General features: G+C 45.5%; 1 protein-coding gene across 1 annotated transcript in view; it reads right to left on the bottom strand.

Moving 5' to 3' along the window:
* The window catches only part of HUNK (hormonally up-regulated Neu-associated kinase), a 91,863-nt gene that overhangs the window by 11,981 nt on the left and 59,620 nt on the right, over positions 1 to 20,262 (bottom strand). Inside the window, exons 6-9 of the mRNA XM_040338869.1 lie at positions 13,896 to 14,023; positions 11,467 to 11,602; positions 1,072 to 1,240; positions 748 to 831 (exon numbers count right to left, since the gene is read on the bottom strand). Of these exons, the coding sequence (XP_040194803.1) occupies positions 748 to 831; positions 1,072 to 1,240; positions 11,467 to 11,602; positions 13,896 to 14,023 (517 nt within the window). The remainder of the gene's footprint in view (positions 1 to 747; positions 832 to 1,071; positions 1,241 to 11,466; positions 11,603 to 13,895; positions 14,024 to 20,262) is intronic.

Below are 20,262 nucleotides of genomic sequence, written 5' to 3'. Positions count from 1 at the left end.
AAGTCACATCCAAGTCGCACCCATCTAAAGTTGTGTCAAATTTGCACTCCAAAGTGTGAATGGAGCCTCAATGGTAAGGTAAGTGAACAATGCACTAGCTTAAAGGAACCTATTTAGAAAATAAAAAAAGAACCTTTACAACCCCTTTAATTTGATGTTGCTTTTTGACATTCCATAAAAGTTTAGAACAAAAAATGGGAAACAGTGCCCAGTGTTGTAAAAACGCAAAGCCGCGATCCCTACCCGCAGAGACTTATGCCACGTACACACGATCCGAAAATCGGACGACAGATCGTCCGACTTTTTTCGTTTACTAGTCGCAAGTAGAAATTGAATAGGTTACTAAAGTCACGAAAATTCTCGTACGACAGAAAAAAAAATCCGAAGTGATGTCATGTGTTGTAATGTATTTGTGTTGTATTTTCGGGCGACAACTGTACTGACCAAACGAAAAGCGTACGATCTGGTATCGTATGAGGAAAATTTTTGTGTATGTCCGATAAAATAATATCGGATGAACTAAAATGATCGGCTCGTCCAGCCCTGTACCAACGATCCAATTATCAAACGATTCTTCCTCGGACGTCATTTTTCGCACAATATTCGGATCGTGTGTACGTGGCATAAGGGAACGTTTTTCTCTGTGGGTAGTGTGAACCCGCCCTAAATGTCCATTGATACACCGCTCTTGTGTTCTATTTTCCTGGTATTTTAGGAAGAGAAAATTGTGACGATTGGGGCTCTCACCTCGTAGGAGTTCTTGTTGGCCTTGTATTTGTCTAATGGGTGCATCTGGTTCTTGTGGCACACATTGTCGTTAATGTCAGGTTTCTGGCATGAAAGGAAACAGATGTTAATTACACAGCGCAGCACATTCTGCAGTAAAAGCAAATAACAGAGCAGTGCGATTGTGATAATCATTGCTTCCAAGTAATCCCCACTAAATCCTCCATCCCCAATCCTTCAACGACCCCCAACCATCCCCCCTTCTTCCATCAAAGCCAACCCCAATGCCAGCACAGCCAACACGGCACAGATAATAAAGGCTAATAATTCTAGAGGTGAACGTACCCTCATGGTGATTAGGTAGCGCTCCATCTTTCTGTTTAACAAGAAGTAGACAGCGAGGGTATGACAAGCCCGATTGGACAGAATGACGTTGATGACGTCGCTGTGCTTGTAACCAAGCTTCTCCGACATGTGACGAATCACGCTTTGGCTCAGATCTTCCAGGTGGATTCTAAACAGGAAAGAATAATTACTCACATTATTCCTTAATAAAGAGCCAATATGTTCTGTACTGTTCTACAGAGTACAATGGAGAAAAATACACACGTAATTCATATTAGCAAAAGATTGAGGTAGTCAAGCAAATCAACAACTGCAACAAAAACTTACATTTGAAAAAAATATTCAATTTTTACAAAAACATTAAATAAGCAAAGAATGAGAATCCATCCCATTTATTTTTATTTTCTTTTTTTTTTTTGTAATTTTTCTTTTTTTTTTTGCTGATATTGATATGCTTAACTATCTTAATATTTTGCTAATATGAATTACATGTGTATTTTTGGAGGTGATAAACTCAGTAGACAAGGGTCTGGTGTGACTTCCAAATTGTCAAGGTAGGATATGCAGTACACAATACAGAAAACGAGACATTTTAAAGTGGCAAACAGCTAAATGCACAGATATAATACATCCACTATAGTACCAAAAGTTTTGCAACGCCTGCCTTTACACGCATGTGAATTTTAATGGCATCCCACTGGTGCACAGTCATGCTGGAACTGTTCCCGAAAAGTTGGGAGCATGACATTGTCCAAAATTTCTTGCTATGCTGATGCCTTAAGAGTTCCCTTCACTGGAACTAAGGGGCCAAGCCCAACCCCTGAATAAACAACCCCACACCATAATCCCCCCTCCACCAAATGATTTGGATCAGTGCACGAAGCAAGGTCCATAAAGACATAGATGAGCGAGTTTGGGGTGGAGGAACTTGGCTGGTCTGCACAGAGCCCTGACCTCAACCCGATAGAACACCGTTGGGATGAATTATAGGAGAGACTGCGAGCCAGGCCTTCTCGTACATATCAGTGCCTGACCTCACAAGTGCGCTTCTGGAAAAATTATCAAATATTCTCATAGACACACTCCTAAACCTTGTGGACAGCCTTCCCAGAAGAGTTGAAGCTGTTATAGCTGCAAAGGGTGGGCCAACTCAATATTGAACCCTACGGACTAAGACTGGGGTGCCATTAAAGTTCATGTGCGTTTAAAGGCAGGCGTCCCAATACTTTTGGTAATATAGTGTATATGGGGTTGAATTACTCACACATGGATTTGTATTTCTGTCCACCCAGTTCTGAGATTTACACAGCACTACACAGCTTACGTATCAGGCGACCGATCCGTGGGTCATAACATAAAAATAACATAATAACTACACAGCTTAGTTTTAGATTGTAAGCTCTACAAGCAGGACCCTGTGATTCCTCCTTTATGGAATTGTATTGTAACTGAACTGTCTGTCCTCATGTTGTAAAGCGCTGTGCAAGCTATTGGTGCTATATAAATCCTGTTTAATAAAAATTATTTGTAAAAGAAAAAAAAAAAAAGAAATTAGCGTCTTTTATATCTGCCTGGAATTTTAGCTTAATGCAGGGGTGCCCAACCTTTTGAAGGCTGAGGGCCACTTAAGCGACTTAGTAACCAGTCGCGGGCCACAATGAGCGGAGTGGGCAGATGACAGGTCTGTGTCCAGTCTGCATATGCAAAGCAGACACAGACACAGCCCAATCTACTCTATGGGCCCTCCGATCCAATCAGATAGAAGGGGGCAGATCCACTTTTTTTTTTTTTTAGCAAATCGGATTGCAGGTAGGCGGGTGTAAATGGACAAAAGTCTGTTTACATCTGCCACTCCATAGAGGTGAATGGAGGGTCCGATTGGCTTGGACCGATCATGTGAAACGGGCCTAAGGCTGCTTTTACACTGATGGTCTGCGGTCTATTGCGGCGCAGCATACCTGTGGTTTTCCCGCCGGTTAGCTGCACTTTGCCATGGACGTCTATTATATCCTGCAGGTGTGGTGCACTTTCTGAAAAGCCACTTGCTTCCTCCACCGCCAGCTTTATTTACAACACTGATGCTCTCGGCTGGCAGGTCGGCAACCTGCAATCTGGTCTTGCCAAACAAGCCATTCCAGAGCAGGAGGTCGCGGGCCACATCAGAGGGCTCTGCGGGCCACATGTGGCCCCCAGGCCACTAGTTGGGCACCCCTGGCTTAATCCTTTAGAAGGGCCATAGCTCCCTACTGGACAACTAGCCCCATTTTCAATTACAATCCCTCTGTTCCTTTCTAATTTACAATAGTCCCTCGTCTATATCTGATGTATAGGTATACGTAATGTACTTTTTCTTTACTAGTACTACTACTACAGCAACATTTTATGGATATATTTTATGGATATTGCTGAAAAGTAACTCTTTGGAACAGTTTCACCAGTTTGGTTGGAGCTGCTCTTTAGAATCGGGACAGGGGCTCCTCTGGAGTGACAATAATTCATTCTCCTGTATGATGTTTAAATACCACCCTACAGGCATCCTCTCCCTTACCCCTGACCTACTGATCTCACCATGGTAGTGTTCTCCTGAATACAGATCCCCACCCGCCCTGTAATAGACACTTGATATTCTATCCTACCTCTCCGTGGGATACGTACACTATGACATTTCACAGGGGTTTATGGCTGCCCTTCTTGAAGCTATTGCTGGGGGGGGGGGTCTGTTGGCTTTAGCGGTCACATATATTTCTTGGAAGGGTCTTCTCAGCAAGTGAGCTATATTATGAACATTTACTTTGCTATCAAAAAGTAGTCTAAAGCTGGCCATAGACATTAGAGAATGGTTGGATGTTCACATATGATCCAACTGTTTTATGATGTCTCCTGGGCCAGTGTCTCCCGTAAACAAGATAAGGAATAAGCCCTTATGTTGTTTATGGAAGATAAAGAATACCTCTGCTCTCTCCTCTGCGCTTTCTTCCTATCATAACAGTCCTTGCACTTTAGGCGTGCGCATAGAGTGTGCCAGGTGTGCCCAGGCACACCCTAATCACCCTGTTCAGCACAGATTGCCCTACTGCCTAGGTTCCCCCCTCCTTCCCCTTGCAGCACTGCCGGTGTCCTGCCGAAAATGTTCCCCCGGCGGATTAGGACCCCCCTGTACTGCGCAGGCGCGGCGCTTGCGCAGTACGAACTTCAACCGAGCCTCCTTTAAAAAGCCAAACATGTAGAGCTGAGAGTCAGCTCTACACAGCGCATGCGCAATGACTATCACATATGCGCTCCCGATGCTAGTGCTACTCTGCAAGGGACTGGGGGTGATTTTAACAATAAAGTACACATCTTAGCGTGGGCGTGTTGATGGGCGGATTTGCAAAGCTAATGTTGATGGGCGGATTTTCACATTTTACTTAGATGGCCAACAGGCCCCGCTAAGATGTGTACTTTATTGTTAAAATCACCCCCGCCCCTTGCAGAGTACTAGCACCGGGAGCGTGGGGCATATGTTATACCAATATACCAATGTTGGGGAAGAGTTTTGTGTGTAGTCCTATACTTGACCCCGGGAACCCCACCCCGACACCTGGCTCTATGCAATGTTTCTGTTCATTGGGTGATGTTTTTTTTCCTTTTTTAACCCATCTTTGACCGCATCTGTGTACAATCACCTACAGCAGTCAGTGGTTGTACATGGCTATATGAAAGAACAATTCTGGACACAAATAGTTGGCTGTACTCAGAATTAGTAGGCTTTTTGGCAGAAAAAAAAACACAATTTACAATATATGGCCAGATACGGGCATGTTCATGATTTCAATTTTGTTCCGGGAGCGGCATTTATCTGATAGGCTGGTTGTACAGAAGTCGATTGCTAGATCGACTTCTGTACAAACAGGGTGCCCATATATGGGTAGACGTTCTGCCGGTTTCTGCTTAAAGCGGAGGTTCACCCAAAAAACAAGTATATAACATTACATTCAGTATACCTCAAACATGTACAGTATGCCGGTTTTTTTTTGGGGGGTGTACATACGGTATTATCGTTTTTTTCCTCGCGGCTTCCGGGTACTCGCTCCCACGGGAGTGGGCGTTCCTGTGCAGTGCCGCAATGTCATCTGGGACTTCTGATTGACGTTCCTGAGAAAAACTCCCCCCGGCTGATAAGGCGCGTCACGACTTTCCGAAAATAGTAGCCGAACCGCGAGTCGGCTCTATACGGCACCTGCGCAGTCAGCTCTACACGGCTCCTAGTCGGTGCGCAGGCGCCGTATAGAGCCGACTCGCGGTTTCGGCTACTTTCGGAAAGTCGTGACGCGCCTTATCAGCCGGGGGGGGGGGGGGTTTTCTCATGGACGTCAATCATATGGGCGAAGTCCCAGATGACATTGCGGCACTGCATAGGAACGCCTACTCCCGAGCGAGTACCCGGAAGCCGGTAGGAAAATACTGATAATACCGTATGTACACCCCCCCCAAAAAAAAAATGGCATACTGTACATGTTTGAGGTATACTGAATGTAATGTTATATACTTGTTTTTTGGGTGAACCTCCGCTTTAACCAGCCAAATTTGTATCTAATTGCCACCCTAAATCTAATAGAATTCACTATTTTGGGTGCAGCCATTGAGATGGAACCCGGTACTCAGACAATCCAGTGGAAACCGTCTTTATTATCCGCATGTGTGTAGATTGAAGTTCCCAGACACATTTTACAGTCTAAACACCCTTTTTATGAGACAATATCAACAAGCGATCCACCGCCCAGCCCTGCCCTTCTGTAATACCGTCTGCCATCGCCCCATGCAATTCTCCTATTTACATATAAACAAAGGTGTAAGAATTGGCAGCTGGGAGAGCTCACCCGACGCGGCCCAGTCATTTAAAGATGATTTATTTAATGTGTAATGGCAGGAAAATCCGGGGAAGGTCTACCACCTTTTTAATTGCTAACTTATATTTGCAGGGGCCCATTGTGCCTCTAAAGCTAAGGAAAGACATTCTATTGGCCAGATTGAGCAGCGAGCCTTTGTCAATGGGCCAGCGTCCAACAGCTGTGAACGAACATTTCTGGAGAACAAAACGATCGGCAATGTGGATAATCCTGCCTGATGGTTATTATTTTCCTCAGCGTTGGGAGTGTCCCAGCCCTGCTTCATTACCCTACAAAGATGCAATCTCACTTGGTCAAAAACCATATATTCAAACTGAACGCCGGGTAGATATAAAAGGCACAAATTAATGCAACTGTAATCACTAATACATCTTGTGTGCAGTTTGCCATTTTTAGAGCATTTTCTGAATGCAAAACGAAAGTCCTGCATGCTGGATCTTTGGTGTGCTTTTAGAAAATGCACCAAAAACACGAGACGTAATAGAAGTCTATGGGAAACAGCATGAAAAAATGGGGGTACATTGCGCTGTGCCCGCGCTGCAGCCAAAGAAAGTGGTGTATTTGTATTTGGTAGTTTGCTTGTTATTTTAACCACTTAAGACCCGGACCAAAATGCAGGTAAAGGACCCGGACAGTTTTTGCGATTCGGCACTGCGTCGCTTTAACTGACAATTGCGCGGTCGTGCGATGTGGTTCCCAAACAAAATTGGCGTCCTTTTTCCCCACAAATAGAGCTTTCTTTTAGTGGTATTTGATCACCTCTGCGGTTTTTATTTTTTGCGCTATAAACAAAAGTAGAGCGACAATTTTGAAAAAAAATAAAATATATTTTTTACCTTTTGCTATAATAAATATCCCCCAAAAATATATAAAAAAACTTTTTTCCCTCAGGTTTAGGCCGATACGTATTCTTCTACATATTTTTGGTAAAAAAAATCGCAATAAGCGTTTATCGTTTGGTTTGCGCCAAATTTATAGCGTTTACAAAATAGGGGATAGTTTTATTGCATTTTTATAAAAAAAATTTTTTTTTACTACTAATAGCGGTGATCAGAGATTTTTTCCGTGACTGCGACATTATGGCGGACACTTTGGACAATTTTGACACATTTTTGGGACCATTGTCATTTTCACATGGGAGTTAACCACTAAGGGGCGCTGAAGGGGTTAAGTGTGACCTCATATGTGTTTCTAACTGTAGGGGGGCGAGGCTGGACGTGTGACGTCATTGATCACCTTTTCCTATATCAGGGAACAGACGATCAATGACAGCGCCACAGTGAAGAACGGGGAAGCTGTGTTTACACACAGCTCTCCCGGTTCTTCAGCTCCGGGGACCGATCGCGGGACACCGGCGGCGATCGGGTCCGCTGGTCCCGCGGTCACGGAATTTCGGACTGGGTCGCGGGCGCGCGCCCGTGACCCACGGCGGGCACTTAAAGAGGACATACAGGTACGTGCTTGTGCCCAGCCGTGCCATTCTGCCGACGTATATGTGCAGGAGGCGGTCCTTAGGTGGTTAATGTGTTATTTATTATGTAGCGCTGGTCTCCCAATTAATTGGGGGCTATTGTAAATTTAGGGGGCGTCTGAGCTGATATTTGGGCTCAGACTTTACTGATTTCATAGAATTAGCCTCTGTTCTGGCTGTGGTTGTGCTCGGTAGACGTTTTCCCCTGTTGCCTGTAGGTGGCGTTACCACCTCAGGCCCATGTTGGAAGACAGGCTAACCATGGTGTGTTAAGTGACCCTTCTCGGCAGCAGCCCTAGTCGGAGTGGTGCCCCGCTGTGCATGTTGGGAAGGGGTACTTAAGGGGCAGACGCTGTTTTTCGGGGGGGCCCTTTGCCTCGTGGCCCTCCTGGCGCGAGGTATGTGTGTGTGTGTGTGTGATTCCAGCCCTGGGACCAAGTTGGTCCGAGGCTGCATCGCTGTTCAGTAGGCCCAGCTATGCTGGCTGGAGCCTATGGTTCTGAAGGGGATCCCAAGCTGTGTCCAAGTGGAAGAAGCTGCTTAATGAAGGAGACCGGGAGAGAACCTGCCCTGGAGGAGACTAAGCAACGCAGGCTGATGTCTCGGGATAGGCCTGGTGATTTTGTTAACAAGGGATCCACTACTCAATTTGTCTTACGGTCCGCCGGATCGGCTTAAAGGCTCTTTTGCTGTAAGACAGGAAGTTCGGGACTAAAATCCTGTGGCCTCTGACCTCCAGCCACTGGGGGGCGCGCGAGCCCAAAATGTGTCAAAAGTGTCCGCCATAATGTCGCAGTGCCGATAAAAATCGCAGATCGCCGCCATTACTAGTAAAAAAAAAAAAATAATAAAAAATAATAATTCTGTCCCCTATTTTGTAGGCGCTATAACTTTTGCGCAAACCATTCGTTTATTGCGCTATTTTTTACCAAAAATATGTAGAAAAATACGTATCAGCCTAGACTGAGAATTTTTTTTCTTTTTAAATTGGGCTATTTATTATAGCAACAAGTAAAAAATATTGTTTTTTCTTTTTAAATTTACGCTTTTTTTTTTGTTTATAGCGCAAAAAATAAAAACCGCAGAGGTGATCAAATACCACCAAAAGAAAGCTCTATTTGTGGGGAAAAAAGGACGTCAATTTTGTTTGGGAGCCACGTCGCACGACCGCGCAATTGTCAGTTAAAGCGACGCAGTGCCGGAAGCTGAAATTTCACCTGGGCAGGAGGGGGGTATATGTGCCCAGTAAGCAAGTGGTTAAACCATACACGTTAAAGCCAGCCATAGGCAGGAACCAGCCGAGTTTAGTTCCATCTATGGGCAGGCTGGTTGTTAATCTATCTATCAACTTTTTCAGAACAACAAACTGTTTTTTTTTTCGATCACTGCTATAGCCGCCAGCAGTGATCAATTTATTCTGATGGCGGGGAAAACTCCCACTGTCAGAATACAATAGCGCAGCGGGAGAGATTCGGTCAGTGTTATTAGGGGGATTGAGCAATTTTCTTTCCTTCAACCCGTGGTTGAAGGAAATTAAACTGCATAATGTATGGACTACTTTAGGGCTAGCTTGGGGCAAACAAACAATTTAAAGTTAAATAAAACCTGGAGATCGGCTTGAATTTTAAGATATTTATTTTGGGAACGTTCATTCAATTTTCCAATGGTTAGTGGTGTAAAATCGTTGATCGTTTTGGACCGTATTGATGGGGAAATTCAAGGGAGCAGGTTCTAAAAAAAAAAAATCAAAATGAAATTCTCTTGTGAATTTGGTTTTTATTTTGAAAATGATGGCAAGATCGAATACTCTGATGAAACTCCTTCAGAATTTCCATACAAACGTTCTACTGGTGTATGGCCAGATTGAGTATAAATAACCTTATGGCAGGACAGTGGGGGATGGGGGACTGCTTTAATGATCCTTGTTTGTGCAGTAACTCTATCTGCACGGGGCGAGTATTGTTAATCCCGGCCTTATTGGTAAACGATCACCTGTGTTCATTGATAAGACAAAGATCTGCTTGTTTGACTATCAACAATCAGATAAACAGATTACAGTCACTAATGTCTCAGTGGGAACGGCCTCAATGCATCATGCTGGCCCCAGCAAGGTTTGAGCAATACTTGTAAAATTCCCTGGCAGGTTGTGGTAACAATCCCCAAACAGTGGCTGCATCTGATTGGGTGAAGGTGCTGGTCGGTTGATCATTTTCCACTTGGCTCCATTGAGTTTCAGATCGAAGGATATCAGGCAGGAGGGTGCCAACAGAGCCACCCATGGCTCGAATTTGTCCATTTCATCAGAAACCGGACTAAATTTGCTCTGTAGGCTGGGCATGCTCTATACATTTTTTTTGTCTTTCAACCAAGTAGGCTAAGGAGATCGCCGTACCAATACGAGTGATGATGGTGCAGCGATTTCCCCCCCCCGCTGTGCTATTCTGTGCCGACTGTCCCCGACAGAACACACTGATCAGCGCTGGCAGTCACTCGCTGCCAGTACTGATCAGCTGCTGGTTTTCCAGCATGCTGGTTCAGCAGAAGCCAGTAGTAAGATTGGCTTCTGTAGAACAGAAAGTCGTACACATAGGCCGAAAGTCGTCCAGTTTCGGCCGAACTGACTGATTTTGGATGATTTTCGTAAAGCGTAGCTCCACCCTAAAGGTATTTGCACTCACTTCCGGCCACACAGTCTGCAGGTAGACTGCGGGCAGGACGTCAGATGCCGCCCCCCTGTTGTGTTCTGGGAAACACACGGCTCCCAGAACACAGCGGGGACCAGTGAGGACGCACCGTAGGGAACCGGGGCAGTGAAGCCGCAAAGCTTCACTTCCTGGTTCCCTCACCGAGGATGGCGGTGGGGGCAGCAGAGTGACGAGCGATCGCTCGTCCTCTGCTGCCGACGGCGCTGGACTCCAGGACAGGTAAGTGTCCTAATATTAAAAAAGTCAGCAGCTGCAGTATTTGTACCTGCTGGCTTTTAATATTTTTTTTCCGGCGGAGATCCGCTTTAAGAGTAATCTCAACAGTCATATCTCCATAGTATATCAAGAAGCCTCTTAACATTACATCTGAACATACACTGGCTGTAAAAAAGTAGACACTATTAATTAAAGATGGCCGTAGATGGATCGAAATATCCAACAACTGACTTGTTAAACAAGAAATTCATTTGATCAGCAGCTGCAGCCAACTGGCTGCAGCACTGATCATTGTATTCTAAAAGTGGAGGAGTCCCCACTGTCAGAATACAATAACACAGCAGGGATGATTCCTCCATCCACCTTGCTTGTGGGGATAGGAGAATCTCTTTTTTTTTTTTTTTTATCTACCGTGTTTCCCAGGAAAATAAGCCCGGGTCTTATATTCATTTTGGCAACAAAAGACACAGTAGGGCTTATTTTCAGGCTAGGTCTTACCATGTAATGTTCTGTATTCTAACCCCCCCCCCCCCCCCCCCCCCGCCTGACAGGAATCCCCAGTGTGAACAGAGTTAAAATGCTTGTAAAATCCTATAATCCACTCTATTACAGTGTTATATAATATACAATGTGTGTGTTTCTGTAATATAATTGTGCCAAATACCTTCATTATAGTGCTGCTCTGCGCTTCTGTGATCTACCAGAGCTCTCTTCCCTGCAATTATATTACAGAAACACACACATTGTACATTATATTCTCCTGTAATAGAGTGGATTATAGGATTTAACAAGCATTTTAAACTAGGGCTTATTTTCGGGGTAGGGCTTATTTTGCAGCCCTCCTGGAAAATAGCGCTAGGTCTTATTTTCGGGGTAGGTCTTATTTTCGAGGGAACAGGGTATCTACGGCTAGCTTAAGCCTTCATGAATATTGACACCGGATACTGATGGGTAATGTGTGTTCCTAAAATCTTGTAATCTCATAATCTGTGGTTCTAACAAGAGTGTATTGTGCACAATTCTGCTTTATAAGAACTACAATATAGTAAAACATTACAAAACATAAAACACCAACACGCTGTGATGGGAGCACATAAGGAGTTGCTGTACCTACCTGTTTGGGTAAGTATGTGTATGCACGGCCTTTCCATTATAGTTGTCATTGAGCCAGCGGTTGGACAGTGCTTGTTGGATATTGGGTCTCTTCAATGGATCCGGCTCCAGCAGCGAGCGCATAAAACTGACAGCAGCTGAAGAAGAATAGAAGGGATACTGTTAGCTGCATGGGGTCCATTCTGGTCACAAGAATAAATAGAAAGCCTCCCTAAAATCTTCTTTTAGATTTACCAAAGCTATGCAATATTAAGCCTGGACCACACAATCGGATTTTCCGCGGACAAAGTGTAGGACCTTTGTCCGAAGGGCGTTGGCTAGGAATTTGTCTTGCATACAAACGGCACACAATTGTTGGCCAACAAACAGATAACTACGTGTTTTTTCAGCTCTTTACTCAGGTCTCAGATTACACTCAGCTCCTTGCTCTATGCCAGGGATCCTCAAACTACGGCCCTCCAGCTGTTGTAGAACTAAACATCCCACAAGGCATTGTAACACACTAACATTCACAGACATGACTAGGCATGATGGGAATTGTAGTGCCTGAAGAACTGGAGGGCCGTAGTTTGAAGACCCATGCTCTATGCCAGGGGTCTCCAAACTGCGGCCCGAGGGCCAGATGTGGCCCTTTGCTAGCTTCTATCTGGCCCCTTGGGGCACTATTCCTTCCACTGACGCCAACAATGGGGCACTCTTTCTTCCACTGATACCAATGATGGGATACTATTCCCCCTACTAATAGGGGCCCTACCCCTCCTATTGACCACCAATCCTGAGGCCATATTTATTCTCACCGATGCCGACTTTTTTTGCCCCTGCTGGCCACAATCCGGCCCTCCTAAAGTCTAAAGGACAATAAACTGGCCCTTTGTTTAAAAGGTTTGGAGACCCCTGCTCTATGCTATGCAGTGTCTGATATCAGATCCCTGCCCCTTGCATTCTGAAGTTCATACTGTAAATGCTGTGTAAATTCTGGATTTTGAAGGGATGTAGAAAGGAGAGGGCTGCGGATAAACAGATACAACTTAAGTAGGAGGGTTTCCTTCATATCTCTGTATCACGTGAGGCCAGTAATTTCAGTGGGCCAGATTCTCGTAGATATCCGGCGGCGTAACGTATCTCCTTTACGTTACTCCGCAAGTTTAACGGGCAAGTGCCTGATTCCCAAACCACTTACCTGTAAACTTGCGGTGGCGTAGCGTAAAGTCCACCCGCGCAAATGATCCTGGTAGGGGGCGTGGATCATTTAAATTAGGCGCGCTCCCGCGCCGTTCGTACTGCGCATGCTCCGTCGGGTAAATTACCCGACGTGCATTGCGCTAAATGACGTCGCACGGACGTCATTTGTTTTGACGGTAACATAAATGGAGTCCAGCGCCATTCACGGACGACTTACGCAAACGACGTTAAATTTTCAAATTGCGACGCGGGAACGACGGCCATACTTAACATTGAGTACGCCACCTAGGGGGCATGTTTATCTTTACGCCGCGTATCGCTTACGGAAACAACGTAAAAACACTACGACGGCAAGCGTACGTTCGTGAATCGGCGTGACTAGTCATTTGCATATTCTACGCTGACCGCAAAGGAAATGCCACCTAGCTGTTAGCGTAGATATTGCAGCCTAAGATACAACGGCGCTGGCCGTCGTATCTTAGGCATGTTTAAGTGTATCTCAGTTTGAGAATACGCTTAAACATACGACGGCCTTAGATTCAGACTTACGTCGGCGTATCTGCTGATACGCCGGCGTAATTCTTTGAGAATATGGCCCAGTGGGTATATGTAAGCGTTTACAACCACTTAAAGAAGCAAAAACTCTGTGCTATAGCATTTGTAAACTGAGTATTACATACACAAATAAACCTAATTTGTGCAATAAAATCTTTAGGAAATTGAATTGTTTGCAATCAAAACACATAACAATAAAACGGCGTAATCGCCTAGTCACCTGACTGGTACAGGTGATGGATTAAATCTGTAAGAGGAAAAGGCTTCTGCTGCACGGTGCATTCGATTTATCCGAACAGTTTATTATAATTACAACTATTACCTTTTATTTATGTAGCTTCATTCCTTTCCCGGCGTATTGCAGCAGGGTGCACTGTAAACATACGCACATTGCTGACAATACAACACCCAGCAGGGAACAGAGATGTAAGTGCCCCTCTGCATGATGGAGCTTACAATAAAAATTACTAAACCTACATGGCACAATCCAAGAGCTCCTTCTACAAAACCTACCAGCACGTTGCAGGAGTTTTCTGACAAAGAAAGAGAATTCGCAGAAGATAATTTCCCTTTGCAGTAATAATGACATTACTCTTGGTCTGGATGGCTGGCGGGGCAAGCTGGCCACAATCACTGCAGAGGCACGTGTCTGATGGACCTGGTGAATGGTTTCTAAGATGTGGCACTGCTTACCGGGAGAGAGGTGGGAAGGGAGCGGATTCATGGATTTGTCCACCATCTTCTGATACAAAGCTCTCAGGCTAAAAGGCTCCACCGTGAATGGCAGGGTGCCCGTCAGCATGGCATACATGTTCACACCACTGAAAGAGAGAACATTGAGAAGGTCAAGGTTAATCGGGCAACAAAATAAAATTGTCAGTAGCAGGTGATTTATAAGACATTGGCCCTGGATCATCAAGCTTAAAGGGGTTGTAAGGGTTAAAAAAAAATTGCAGTTAGTTTTGCACAGAGTGGTCCCGATCTTCGCCTTCTGGGGTCCCTCGGCGGATGTCTCGGCTCCTCCCCGCAAGAGCTAACCCCCTTTCTGGGAGGCGCTCTCCCAAGGGGGTTAGCTTGCGGGCTCGCTCCCGTTTGATACAGTGCCATAGCCGCCAAGTGTATCACTTGGCCCGTCCCCTGGTGTGCGGCCTCGTACACACGACCGTGTTCCTCGACAGAATCCATGAAGAAACTTGGTGGCAGAGCTTTTTTGCAGAGGAAAACGGTCGTGTGTATGTTTTTCGTAGAGAAAACTGATGTGGAACTCGACGAGAAAAAAAGAGAACAAGTTCTCTTTTTTCTCATCGGGAGTCTCAATTTCCTCGTCGTGTTCCTCGTTGGGATGGTTTACGACGAGAAACACGTTCGTGTGTATGCTTAGAAACCCGCGCATGCTCAGAATAAAGTATGAGACGGGAGCGCACCTTCGGTAAAAGTAGCGTTCGTAATGGAGATAGCACATTCGTCACGCTGTAACAGACTGAAAAGCGCGAATCGTCTCTCACCAAACTTTTACTTAACACGCAGTAACACGAGATTAGCAAAAGCAGCCCCAAGGGTGGCGCCAGTGGAATCGAACTTCCCCTTTATAGTGCCGTCGTACGTGTTGTACGTCACCGCGTTTGAGAACGACGAGATTTTGTCTTGACCGTGTGTACGCAAAGAAAGATTGTCAAGATTCTCGACAAGCCTGACAAGGAACTCGTCGAGGAAAACGATGTTTCATTTACGACGAGATTCTCGGTCGTGTGTACGAGGCCTGCCGCATCATTGATTTAATTGACAGCAGCGGGAGCCAATGGCTGCGCTGCTATTAATCTCCGATGAAGACCTGCCTCAAGCTGGGGGAAAGCAACGCGGGATCGCGCCCACGGAGTTTCGTGACTCAAGTAAGTAAAACTGGGGGGCTCGAGAGTGCAAGGTGTTTTTTCACCTTAATGCATAGGATGCATTAAGGTGAAAATAAACACAAAGCTTTACAACCCCTTTAAAGGCCAAGTTCCCCTTTTCACTAAAGTACACTATGGGGGGGATTTACTAAAACTGAAATCTGGTGCAGCTCTGCATTGTAACCAATAACCTTCCAGGTTTTATTGTTAAAACTTGATTGAACAAGCTAAAGAAAGAAGCCAATTGGCTACTGTGCACAGCTGCACCAGATTCTGAGTTCTCCAGTTTTAGTAAATCTCCCCCTATGCTGTCTAGTGGCCCCAGAATGATAAAAACCACGGTGTAGTTAGTGCCCTTTTAAAGCCTTACCAGTAGGCCATTGCCGACCTTAGCAAAGCTTGCCACAAAAACGCCAATGGAAGTGATTAGCCACATCCTGCCCAAGTTCCTGGATGCTCCACTAAGGGCCGCTGATGGCAGTACAACTGGTCTTGTTGTACTGGCTCCAGGTCTCATCAGCTTAACAGGGGGGCCTTGAGCAGCTTTATTGTTCATTTCTGCCTTAATACATTTATTTTACTAGACCACCACCCCCCCCCCCCTCTCCGCTTATACTTGCTTACCAGGGCTTTATTTACATCTCCCTGGGCCCCATCACTTCAAAAAAGTTACCCAGGAGATGGGAGCAGAGGAACTTTTTTTTTTAAGAGTATAGGTGGATAAAGTCAGTGCAGCTGTTCCACTGCACCAGGAGGGATGGGTTGTGTAGGCAAGGTTGGGGGGGGGGTCCCATCAGGAAGGCTGTACGAGGTCCCATCATTTCTAACAGAAGCCCTAACTCCACTCATTAGATCAGCATTTCTCAACCAAGGTTCTCTGGAATCCTAGGGTTCCTTTAGAGGTTGCCAGGGGTTCCTTGACGCAATGCCTACGTTTCAATTAAGTAAGTGCTGCATACATTTTAGCGAACTTTAAAGCCTCGTACACACGTACGGGTTTCCCAGTCTGGAAAACTGCCAGAGCTTTTGGCCGGGAATCCCGGCTGTGTGTATATTCCATCGCAGTTTTTCCAACTCATGGGAAAAATAAAAGAACGAGCTCTCTTTTTTCCCGCCGGGATTCCCGGCGGTTTTTAAGCTGGCAGTTTTCCTATGGGAAAAGACTGCGGTGGAGCATACACAAGGCCAGGTTTCCCAACCAAAACACTCATGGCAGTTTTCCTGCCGGGAAATCCGTCCGTGTATAGGGGAAAGACTGACCGAGCAGGTTCTCGGCTTTCCTCTCGGGTTTCCCGGCGGTAAAACGTCCGCCGGGAAACCCGTACGTGGCATAAGGGTGGGGGTTAGGGTAATTCCCAATGACCACAAATGTAAGGAGCATTTGTCCAACGACCATCATGCTAACCTACTGTGGGCTGTAGATATACTGATTACTAGAATGGATTCTCTGAGCCTGAAATTTTGTTTTTAAGGGTTCTTAAAAAGTTTGACAAAGGCCTTATTAGAGCATTACAACTTCTGGAATCCAAACCATGCATGCTCAGTGTGCTCTCCCTACCCTATAGCAGTAACAGCTGGTGGTGAGAGGACCATATGGGTTCAGAAAGCAGTAGTGCCCTCGTTCCTGTGATGCCAGGGGTAAGCATCCAATATTTTGACCATCCTGGAAATAAGGCAGGAGAGATACGGCTGATCACTTCAATCAGAAATTTCCCGGCAGGTTTGGGATGCTGGTCATGGCCTACTGGTAAGGCATCAACATGAAGGCCACTCTTTGAAAACACAGCAATTTCTTTAACACTGGGGCCCCTAGACACCATAGTGTATTTCAGTGGAAAGGTGAACTTAGCCTTTAAAGCAGCATTTAAGGAATGCCTAAGTGGCCTCTGAGTCAATATTATCATATGTCATGTCATTAGCATGACTTAAGAGATATTTATCACTTCTTAAGTGCAGGTTGATGACTTAGGGCCATGGAGTTTTAACCCTTTCTGGTCACCTGTCCTTCCACTTAAAGCGGGGGTTCACCCTTAGAGGGCACTTTTTCCCCTTAGATTCCTGCTCGTTTTCTCTAGGGGAATCGGCTATTTGTTTTAAAATATGAGCATTACTTACCCGTTTACGAGATGCATCCTCTCCGTCGCTTCCGGGTATGGGCTTCGGGAATGGGCGTTCCTTCTTGATTGACAGTCTTCCGAGAGGCTTCCGACGGTCGCATCCATCGCGTCACGATTTTCCGAAAGAAGCCGAACGTCGGTGCGCAGGCGCAGTATAGAGCCGCACCGACGTTCGGCTTCTTTCGGCTACGAGTGACGCGATGGATGCGACCGTCGGAAGCCTCTCGGAAGAATGTCAATCAAGAAGGAACGCCCGCTCCCGAAGACCCATACCCGGAAGCGACGGAAGAAGATGCAGCTCGAAAACGGGTAAGTACTGCTCATATTTTAATACAAATAGCCGATTCCCCTAGACCGAACGAGCAGGAAGCTAAGGGGAGAATTTTTTTTTTTTAACAAATGGGTGAACTCCCGCTTTAACCATGGAGAGAACTGTGTTACCATAAACCATTGCAAAGTGGACATAGATAATGCATGCTATGGCTGTACAAAGAACTTCATGGTTTGCTCTGCCAAATGTTCCAACTACATTGGAATTACATTGCAATTACTGTATTTATCGGCATATAACATATAACACGCACCTTCATTTTTAAGGGGGAGTTTCAGGAAAAAAAACTAAAATTTTAAATAAGGAACTTTGAAGCCAAAAAAGGGTCAGTGCCCATCAATGCAGCCTGATCCATGCCCATCTGCACCCTCAAAATTGCCCATTAATGAAGCTTGATCAATGCTCATGTGCAGCTTCACAATTGCCCATCAATGCAGCTTGATCAATGCCCATCTGCAGCCTTACCATTGCCCATCAATGCACCTTGATTAATGCCTATCTGTAGCCTCACCATTGCTAATCAATGCAGCTTGATTAATGCCCATCTGCAGCCTTACCATTGCTTATCAATGCAGCTTGATTAATGCCCATCTGTAGCCTCACATTTGCTCATCAATGCAGCTTGATTAATGCCCATCTGCAGCCTTACTATTGCTAATCAATGCAGCTTGATCAATGCCCATCTGTAGCCTTACTATTGCTAATCAATGCAGCTTCATCAATGCCCATCTGTAGCATCACAATTGCCCACCAATGCAGCTTTATTAATGCCCATCTGCAGCCTCCCCATTACCATGAATACAGCCTGATCAATGCCCATCTCAGGGAGGGGGGAGGGATGAGTGCCGTCAGATTACATACAGCGAGAATCTCCTGCTTACTCTGGGAAAGAAAGAAAGGGGAGGGGGGCGAGACGAGCGTCGTCAGATTACATACAGCAAGAATCTCCCGTTTACTCAGCGGCCCCTGTAATACAAAGTCCCGCCTCCTGGACCGGCTTCTATGATAGACAGAACACTGGTCCAATGCCGGCCCAGGAGACGGGACTTTATATTACAGGGGCCGCTGAGTAAACAGGAGATTCTTGCTGTATGTAATTTGACTGCGCTCGTCCCGCCCCCCTCCCCGTTCTTTCTGAGGCAGCCCAAATTGCAGTATCGGCGTATAACAAGCACACACTATTTGCAACCAATTTGCAGGGTGAAAAAGTGAGTGTTATAAGCCAATAAATACAGTATATGTTGGGATTTAGCCCCCGGTTGCATCTCTGCGATTTGTAGCCCTTCAGCCATTGCACAACAATGCTGGACGAGCGGAATCATATTATTGTCTATGGGGGCCCATTCACACCTATGCAATTCACTTCCATGTGACTTGGAGAAAGTTGCATTCCTTTTGGTGCAATTTTAAACCCACGGACTTTAAAAAGGCATGAAAAGCATTAAAAAGTGTTAAACGCATTAAAAAATGTAGACGTACTAGTATGCTATGTTGCTTGCTAATACTCTTAGAATATTAATACAATGTTTTAGCATGAAGGTGCAAAAAGGAAAGTGTTTGATTTCATAGGCAGTGAAATGTTTTTAGTATTTTATCTAGCAATTCCCACTTGGTGCCAACTGTTTTCACATCTCCTCAACACATGCAGTGGAAAGTGAGAGTTTCAGATGTTCTGCTTTCCTCCATGCGGTTACCATAGTAACCTGCCAGCCTGCGCCATGCTCCTGGGAGACCACCATTAACAGCTACTAGACGCTTCATTATTTAAATAGTTATATCAACCAATGTTAAATGGCAGTAATATAACAACGATAAAGGAGGTGGATTTGGAGCTTCTACAGATGTCTACACAACTCACAAGACAAGCAAACTTTAATTCTGGAGTTGTCTTAAAGTGGAACTAAACCCCTCTATTCTTTACAGCCAAGGAAGCTGCCATCTTATCCTCTGTTTCATCTGCAGTTGCTATGGTGCTGCACATGCGATCACTGTCTTATGACACCAGCCATTTGATGTCTTAACATGCATGCCTTGAATGGAACTGTTTTGGGAAACTGTTAAAATGACAGGTTTAGTTCCACTTTAAAACAAACCTTATCACATAAAAACATAGGGCCAGATTCACGAAGAATCCCGGCGGCGTAACTTATCCTAGATAAGTTACACCGCCGCAATGTTTTATCGCAAGTGCCTGATTCACCAAGCACTTGCGATGAAAACCTACGCCCGCGGCCTCCGGCGCAAGGCGGGCCAATTCAAATGGGCGTGTGCCATTTAAATTAGGCGCTCTCCAGCGCCAGACCTACTGCGCATGCTCCGTTTCCTAACTCCCGCCGTGCTTTGCGCGCCGTCATTTTTTTGAACGGCGACGGGCGTAGCGTACTTCCGTATTCTCGGACGGCTTACGCAAACGACGTTGATTTTTGAATTTCGACGCGGGAACGACGGCCATACTTTAGACAGCAATGACTAAAGTTAAGGCACCAAAAAAAAAGTGTAACTTAGCGACGGGAAACTATACTAGCGGCGACGTAGCGAACGCGAAACACCGGCGTGGATCTGCCGTAACTCCTAATTTGCATACCCGACGCTGGTTTACGACGCGAACTCCCCCCAGCGGCGGCCGCGGTACTGCATCCTAAGATCCGACAGTGTAAAACTATTACACTTGTCGGATCTTAGGGATATCTATGCGTAACTGATTCTATGAATCAGTCGCATAG

This window comes from Rana temporaria, chromosome 2, assembly GCF_905171775.1.
Source record: "Rana temporaria chromosome 2, aRanTem1.1, whole genome shotgun sequence".
Lineage (NCBI taxonomy): Eukaryota > Metazoa > Chordata > Amphibia > Anura > Ranidae > Rana > Rana temporaria.
Note: the sequence above shows the minus strand (reverse complement) of the source record. Positions and strands in the feature narration are given on the sequence as shown.